This window comes from Branchiostoma floridae, chromosome 7 (assembly GCF_000003815.2).
Source record: "Branchiostoma floridae strain S238N-H82 chromosome 7, Bfl_VNyyK, whole genome shotgun sequence".
Lineage (NCBI taxonomy): Eukaryota > Metazoa > Chordata > Leptocardii > Amphioxiformes > Branchiostomatidae > Branchiostoma > Branchiostoma floridae.
In genome coordinates this window covers 8,456,251-8,465,339 of record NC_049985.1, presented here as the reverse complement: position 1 = coordinate 8,465,339, position 9,089 = coordinate 8,456,251, and the positions used below count along the sequence as shown (strand labels likewise).

General features: G+C 41.0%; 2 protein-coding genes across 2 annotated transcripts in view; both read left to right on the top strand.

The window, feature by feature from the left end:
• Positions 1-5,581, top strand: part of LOC118418786 — a 6,716-nt gene extending 1,135 nt beyond the window's left edge. Inside the window, exon 2 of the mRNA XM_035824824.1 lies at positions 489-5,581. Coding sequence (XP_035680717.1) covers positions 502-3,471 — 2,970 coding nt within the window. The 5' untranslated portion in view covers positions 489-501 and the 3' untranslated portion in view covers positions 3,472-5,581. The remainder of the gene's footprint in view (positions 1-488) is intronic.
• Positions 5,582-7,584: 2,003 nt separating this feature from the next.
• LOC118419423 (solute carrier organic anion transporter family member 4A1-like) lies at positions 7,585-8,898 on the top strand. Its single transcript, XM_035825791.1, has 3 exons — positions 7,585-7,786; positions 8,137-8,377; positions 8,692-8,898. The coding sequence occupies exons 2-3, from the start codon at positions 8,159-8,161 to the stop codon at positions 8,896-8,898; spliced, it is 426 nt and encodes a 141-aa protein (XP_035681684.1). The 5' UTR covers positions 7,585-7,786; positions 8,137-8,158.
• Positions 8,899-9,089: the final 191 nt, after the last annotated feature.

Here is a 9,089-nt window from a genome sequence, read left to right as displayed (position 1 = left end):
ATAGTCAGCCCTAGACAATCAACGTAACAACATTACTATAGCTAAAGTCGCAGTGATTCAAACTGTTTGTTGTATACTATAAAGGAACAACTACTGAAGCAGGTATCCTTCAAGCACAGCGGCAAAGTAGGGACAGAAACAGCCAATAGTAAATCATTCAAACGTTATAGTATTGTACAAACATGATTTATGCAATTCTACAAACATTTAAATGTGTACTAACAGGTCATCATTCCAAAACCCGTGACATTTAGGCCAAAACAAGTCAATTTCTCAAATGTAAAAAAATGTAGCGACCGGTTAATTGAAAAGGAAAACAAAGTACTGGGAGGGCAGTTGGAGTCTGACTACATTTGCTCTCTTGAGGGAACCATTACTTTCACTCATAACACTCAATTTGCCTTGACCTTTTTGGTTCAATGTTTGCATTTATAAGTTGGAGATCAAAGACAAAACTAAGATAGTGTGGCCTTTTCTGTTCCGTTTAGGTAGCAGGACACCATGGCAAGAAGGCTTCGAAACGTGATGATTTTCCTTCTCATCATCCTGAAGGAACTCAACACGCAAGAGGCTGGCTGCAGCTGTGCACCGCGCCAATGGTGCCACTGCCTCAACCTGGGCCTCATCGACATCCCGAGCGTCCAAACGTCCATTTACGAGTTAAATTTGAAAGGTAACCAGATAACTAGAATTCCGTCTGGTGCATTTGTCGACATGACCAGGCTGGTTGCGTTGGACCTGTCCAACAACCAGATAGCAATGATTCAGTCTGGTTCATTTGCAAATCTACACCAGCTTACAAAGCTGTACCTGTCCCACAACAAGATAACAAAGATTCAGTCTGGTACATTTGCCGGTCTAAACCGGCTTGTAATGTTATGCCTGTCCTCTAACGAAATAAAAATCATTCAGTCTGGTGCATTTGCAGATCTACCTCAACTCTCAGAGTTGTCCCTGTCCTCTAACCAAATAGAAATGATTCGGTCTGGTGGATTTACAAAACTAGCCCGTTGCAGAAAGTTGTCCCTTCCTGACAACAAGATAACAAATATTCAGCCTGGTGTATTTGCAAACCTACCCCGACTAGAAGAGTTGTACCTGTACTCCAACCAGATAACTAGCGTTCAGCCTGGTTCATTAGCAAATTTACCACGGCTACAAATTTTGGACCTGACAAAAAACCTAATAACAATGATTCAGGCTGGTGTATTTGCTAATTTACCGACGTTTACAAGATTGACCTTGACAAGAAACCAGATAACAATGATTCAGCCTGGTGTATTTGAAAATCTGCCCATGTTTCGAACGTTGGACCTGTCATCCAACAATATAAAAAAGATTTGTCCTTTAGCATTTGCAAATCTACCTTGGCTACAAGTGTTGCAGATGTCCTCTAACCAGATAACAATGATTCAGTCTGGTGCATTAAAAGATCTGCCCAGGCTAAAAAATTTGATCCTGTCCCGCAACAAGATAGCAACGATTCATCCTGGTGCATTTGCAAATCTATCCGAATTCAAAACGTTGCACATCACCTACAACCGGATGACAATTATTCAGGCTAGTGTATTTAAAAATCTACCCCGGTTACAAGAGCTGTACCTGTCCTTCAACCAGATAAGCATAATTCAGTCTGGTGCATTTTCAAATCTACCCCTGCTACAAACTTTGGAACTGGAAAGAAACCAGATAACCAACATCCATTCTGGTGCATTTGAAAAGCTACCCCAACTCCAAAAATTAAACCTTCGGTCAAACAGGATCTCTACCATTCTCCCTTCAGATTATGGATTCTTGCAGTCTGTTCTTACCATCAAACTTGACAGGAACGTATGGAATTGTGACTGTAGAATGGCTCCCTTCAGACGAAATATTGCTGAATTCCCTTCATTTAAAGACCAGATAATATGTGTCTGGCCTGCCAAATTTCGGAGACAGAAGCTTATAGATGTTCATTCTGAAGGAATGATATGTGAGGAGGCACCCACATTGCCACCTCCTGTTGATATCCAACCCTCAGGCCCTTTACCTGCTGTTCCAACAACTGGTTCGTTTTGCAACTTAGGAAGCACTGGTAGCCCAGTATCACTGTCTGTGGATATTCAAACCTCCGGCCCGTTCACTTCATCTGCGGCCCCATCTTCATTGAGCAACACAGAAACCGTTGCTAGCCCAACAACACGCCTACAAACCGGCCCATTCACTTCATCTGAGGTCCCATCTTCATTAAGCAACACAGAATACGTTGCTAGCCCAACAACACGCCCCTTAAGCTCCACACTCCCCCTTGTTAGCCTATCAGGAAGCACAAACACCTGTTACAGTGGGTCCATCGCCTCTCGCTACCACTGGCACTTCATAACCAATGCTTCCTCAACAGTAGGCTCAGCTAGTGTAACAAACAAAACAAGAGCAACACAAACGTTACCCCTTACAACAGACAAGCCAGAAAGAAGCAGTTTCCCCCAAGCTTTTCTCATTTTCTCTGTGTGTGGTCCAATAGCTGGCATTATCCTAATCGGCACCATTGTTCTCACCCCCTGGTACAAGGGGAGGACCAGCAATCCTCCTTTGAAACCGAATCCCACTGTTGTTGGTAGCAACACAAACACAGTAGCTTCTGTTGTGTCCAATGATAATGGTAACCAATGTTACAGTATTGACAATGATCATGATCAGACAGGGCATGGTCAGTTGCAGGCTAACACTCGTTCTGTATCTGTAGAAGTTGGAAATTTATCACACAACGAAATACTGGCTGCCTTAAAGCCAAATGCTATGTACGCAGGTGAGGAAACACAACCAAGGGACCAAATTCCTACAGAAATGGCCAGTAGTCATGATCATGATAAGACGGGAAAGGGTCAGTCTCAAGCCATCACTGAATCCAACATCACAGCTATTGCAATGACCAGTGGTCATGATCGCCAGTATGAAAATATTAACCAACATCATCAGACAGGGCACAGCCTGGAGTCTCAGACCAACACTGAATCCAACACAAACACCACAGCTATTGCAATGGCCAGTGGTCAGAATCACCAGTATGAAAATATGAACCAACATAATCAGACAGGGCAGGGCGAGTCTCGTGTCATGACAGCTGCTGTAACAATCATAGGCCATGGTCAGGCAGAGTGTCAGGCTATCACCGATAACACAGAACCCATTCCCCCAAACTCAAAGCTGAATGATCTGTACAACGTTGTTGGTCAGTACCAGCCCATCATCAAATCCAACATAAACACGACAACTGTTGTAGCCACTAGTGGTCATGAGCAGACAGGGCAGGGACAGTATCAGGCCATCTATGAATCCTTTGAAGCTGGAAATCCCTCTATTGGCACAGGGCAGGGAGGGGCCCAGGCTACCGCTGATGAATGTTTGGGTAGTAGAAATCAAATTTACAACACGGAGCCGGCTGCATTGGCGCCTAATCCTACGTACATGTGTAATGATCAAACAGGGTAGGGTCAATCTCAGGTGAGATATATTTCCGCAAATGTAGGAAATATATCTTACCACACAGGACCGATCCCCTCGCAGCTTAATTCCATGCATGCAAGTGTGGAAACACCATGATTAAATCCACATTTGCAAAGAAGGAGAGACTGTTGAGCGACAAAGATGATTTTTCTTTGATATCATTGAGACACCATTGAGAGCACTATACATCAGAAAGGCTCTCAATGGTGTTGCTTCCTTTCTACATCCCAGCATATATCCACCACTCTTTTCTAAGTATTTTAGAAGTTATGTATTTTGAAATTAAGGCCTCTTTATCGAAAACCAAACGGATTGAAGTATGCACCTGCGACCAGGAATTTGTATCAATAATTTTGGTGGCAGGAACAAAAATTCTTGCAATTTTGCAGGCCCCCAATTTCAGGCTGAATCGAAATGAATAAAAATGTACCAATTAGTAATTAAGTAGTTCGTATGTTGTAGACACTTGCAGGTCAAAATTATTGAAACAGTTGCATAGTGTACTAGGAGAACACAAAACATTAAAAGCTACTTAAAGAATTATAGACTTTAATTACAGCCCTTTTATGCTTCTTTTCTAATAGAATCTTAAAACTACATAGATCAACTGTTACTTGTGTATTTGAAAAATTTCTTGTCCAGGAATTACCAATTTCGGGAATGATTTTTAAAACATAAAGTTTATATTATAGTACAAGAGTCTCAGCTCAAGTTCTTTTTGTCACAATTGCAACGTTACACAAGTTCAGGTGTTGCAAGTAGCAATACCAATACCATAAAGTTATCATATTTACCGATCACTAGTCACCCAAGATTTTTTTCATTGCCAGTGTGAAGTTTTTAAGTTTGCAAATCTATGAGCAGACCAAAATACTACAAAAAGTATCAAAAATTATACTTGCCAACTGGCTACATTTTGAAATAGTCATTATCAACTTCGTGTTTTATTGTTGTTGTTTTCTTCAAAACAACAATAATGGCAGTTATATTTCTGTTATTGTAACAATTGCTGTTACACACATTTCTGTGAAAATAGCTGAATTTTGTGCTACAAGACTTAGGTCTTTCCATAATCTTTTAATTCAGTGTACACTAAATAGTTCACGAGCCTGTGATGTCGAGAATGATAGCCATTTATAGAGAAAGTTTGAGTTTGAGATGCACAATAATAATAATCATTTGACATGTAATAAAAAATACATGGAGTGTGTTTGCACGTGACGTCACAGCCGCCATATTGGTTGGTTAAGTGGGGAGTGCCTCCTATGTCTATGACATCGCATGCGCATGACATGATCACGTGACAGTGCCAACTCAAATCGACCTGATGACCTCCACGTTTAACTAGCCAACATGGCGGACAATTCTTGCATCGTAGTCACGTGAGCACAAACACCCTCGCGGCAATATGTCAAAGATTATTTATGTTTTGTTATGCAACGTTTGATAAAAGTTTATGTCTTTCTGACAATGCCGATAACACACTTACGCAATTTTGCAAATAGGCACTGTCATGACTGTACCATGCTTTAAGTATATGAAGTTCAACTGGTATAGCAATGTGTGTCCTTTTTAATATTGTTCTCATTTTCTCTATGGTAGAATGTAAGTTAATATAAAGAATCCGTATCTTGCATTGTCTGTATAACCTAGTTCGAAAAACAAACCTCATATATCGGAAAACGTAATGCTGTTATTGTGTATTGTATTGTTATCAGGGCTAGCCATTGATAATAGCCTCTGGCTAGTTGGGTAGCCCTGGCTGTATTTCTCCCTATACAGCCGAATCAATCAATAAAATAAAAACCAAATATGAAGAAGTGATGCAGATATTTGTCTTGAAACCATCTGTATGCAATTCAAAATCTAATGTGGTGACAGTTATGCAATAATCTTAATGTGTTTCACTGGCTGTAAAATATTTGGTGACTATTAAAAGAAAGCACAACTTGTTACATTCTTGTCTATGTCTGTTTCTTTTACCTTCCACATTTCAGCTAGTTTTAAACAAAATGTGGACTTAAAGGGTACTAGACTCCAGAATGGGTTTTTAGTCTGTAATAGATTATGTCATGAATTATCAATGAATACATAATCAGACGACTTTCTCACACCTTACCGACCAACAAAAACAATCTTCTTGCCTAAGTCGTCCAACCCCTTAACTGTGAAAATATTGAACAATCACCTCCCACTGAATACAGAAAAGAATGTAAACCCATCAATCAGTTTAAGTAGAAGTAGAAGTAGATTTAGAATTGATGTTAGTTCCCTTTTAATTCATTTATAAATTTCATTTTCCTTCTGTGGTAAGTATACAATTATGTATACCACTGCTTTACTTTGTTTGCAATTAGCCTTCGGGCATAAACCTGCAATAAAGTTATCATTATTACCAGAGAGATTATCTGCTTAATCACATTCAACACAACATAAATGTTTTGCTAGATACAGACCATGCATGCACCACAAACATTAGACTCCGTTGCAGTCTTCGAACGGGGCTGGTTTTTATTGGGGGGGAGAGGGGCGGGCGTTGGGAGCAATTTTGAAAATAGTAGTCTGGTTCGACTAGTCTGAACGAATTGAAAATTCGAGTTGCGACAACATCGCGACTCTTTCTGAGAAGGGTTTTTTAAAGCAAAGGTATGGTAGTTTCTACACCGTTCATTTTCGTGCCTCAGGCATTATGTTTTTGCAAGGACTTCTGATATAACGTCCTTGGTTTTTGTTGTCTGTTTTCCCGCACAATAACCAGTAAACCGCCCTTAGGCGTAACAAACCGGTTTTATAAAGTAATTACAAGCTGCATCCAATCACATCGGAATTTTGGTGGAACTGTGGTGGATTCTATAGACATCTAATAACTGAAGAATAATGAACTATTTTAAAAACTGTTGTAAATTGTATTTTTTAGCAAGTCTCAAGGTACTCGCGGTGTGCTACTCATGTGTTCGGGTTTAGGCTACAATCTACAATATGTTCAGAGATGAAGACAAATCATGTGTGCGCATCGGCTTTTGTTGAAGAAACTAATACATGTAATGCGGTCTGACCTTGTCATAGAGATCTGGATTGCGGTGACGAGGTCATCAATAACACTCAGCTGAGTCCAGAGGTATGGAAAGTAAGCTGTTGTGTTTGTTTTTGTTTCTAACAGGTGTCATACATATGTTGAATCTACTATTGTTGTTTTCAAGAACGGATCGTGTACTGATGTACTTCTTAGAAAAAACAAACTACGTAGCCCCCTCCCAAATATTCTGATCCGTGGAGCAAGCGAAATCTAAAACTATAGCTTGCACTCTTTTGAAGTGGGCTGAAATGACAGTTCAGGGTCGACAACAATGGGGAATGGGGCAAGCTCTTTTTCTTGTTACGGGAGAAGACAAAATATCTTCGATCGTCTGTTCAAGTCCAGCTAACGTGAAAATGATATTTGTTACGTCACACCTCTATGGTTTTCTATTCCGGTCAAAATCCAACTACGGCGTACTTCAGCCAACTACGCCGTACTTAAGCTTACTACGACGTAGCTCACCGAAGTGGATCCGATACGGCTTAAACCTGAAGTACACTGTAGTTGCCTGAAGTACGACCTGGCTGAAGTACGCCGTAGTTGAGTTGTGACCGGAATAGAACACCATATACATCGTAATAATCGTACTGACCTGAGGTACGGTCTGACCAAGGAGGTTGAAAAAAAAAGAAATGGTCTGTTCAAACTAAGGCCGGTTCCGGCCCGGCAAACTTGACATCATTGCACTGAAACACCAAGGGGCTTTAAATTTATAAAAGCTCCTTGGAAACAATGAAACAGGAATTCGAATGCTGCCCCCAAGCAGATGTTAGGTTGAGAGATTTTAATGTTTTTTTAGTGACAGTCAGGCTTCAAACCTGTCGGAACAGCCACAGGTGTAACTTCAATGTCTATTGAATAAAACATTGTCGACATGCACTAAATGTTAAGAACTCCATCCTGAGATTTATAGAATAAAGTTATATTCTTCAAGTAGATTTATAATGATCCGAGGCCGCACTAATTATAGGGCAAAGTCGAGATAATTACATGTAGAAGATACATCTTTGTCTCTTGTATGGGGTAGCTTTTTTGGAAGGGGTGCCTACTGTGATGTCCTCCTTAACAGGACATAGGAGCGGGGACTAGTGGTTGGACGAGTTGTGGTACATTGTTCTATGATTCACCTGAGGCTCGAGTGTATATGTACTTCATTTCAATCCAGACATTCTATCGCTTGGGTGGTTTGATTCTATTTCTTTAACAAGTCCACACAAAAGGGTATGTACATTTTGTTTATACAGCCGTATGTAAAACACACAAGAATTCAGAACTATTGCGTGGATCTGCGATTGCTTTTTGTAAGTAACATATTTAAATCTGGGTCATTCCGTCTTGTCATGGCAGTTGATTACCTCCCTATGGGGTCAGTTAAGACAATTTTTTTATAGTTTTCCATTTTAAATATTCGGTAGGGGGTGAGAAACATTCCTTTTGCCTTAAGTCTAGTACCTGTACAATAATGAAATCCTCAATCTGATATAGAAAGGATACGGGATGTTTTGTCCAAATCATTAATGAAAGAGAACATTACTGTAAGCCACTGAGACCCCATGCGTTGCTTTTTTCAGCATTCTCAATCCAGAGGCAGTCATGGTGTCACCAGACATTTCCCAAAACAACCAGTCAAATTATAAAACCTTCGCCTGCCCTTGGACGAGCCACCGTACACCTCTAATGGCCAAGTTTAAGAAGATGAACGTTGCGCCGCGCACAAGGTTCGGCTGGGGGCGCTTCACACCTGGGTTCCTCCAGGTCTTCAACTCACCACGATGGCTTCTGGTCTTCATGTGCATAGGAGCTGCGCTGGCAGTAAGCGAACATGAAATTTAAAACTACGTGACAGTAGATATGTAGGTTTAAGATCTATAAGTTTTCGTCTGTGATATCAAAGTGTTTCACAAGTTCCAGTTTTGACCATTCAGCAAGATGATGAGGCTGTGTACTTGTTTAAGTAACGTTACACGTGCATTGCCGGAGACAACAAAACATGGAAATCTAATGCTGCTGGTTGCACCTTTAGCAGAACACTAGCTTTCAGAGGTTAATTGGGGTCTATGTCGAGAAATAAGTTCGTTTTTCTGAAAATGACTGCAATCTTGTCACGCACATGCCCGTATTTCCAGGCCGCCATCACATATGGGTTCGTGCCGATCATCCTGTCGACCCTGGAGACCCTGTTCAGCCTGTCCAGCAAACAGAGCGCCGGGCTGGCCATCACTTACGACATCTTCGGCGTTATGTTCATACCCTTCATCACGTACTATGGAGGCATGCGAGCCGCAAACAAGGTACGTTGGAACATGCCGCCGAGCACGTTTGGTTCTGGTTAAACTGTGATCTAGCCTGTGTTACGCAATCTCTCACTGTCAGGTGATGATTGGAACCTTAAATTACAGCTGGCCTATGGGGAACATACTAAGTATACTCTCCAAGCAAAGGTTGTAGGGGTGGGGGGTTGTGGTATGATCGTTAACCTTTTTCTTGTATGCCGTCTTGTTCTGAAAAAAGAAAGACGGTGGTA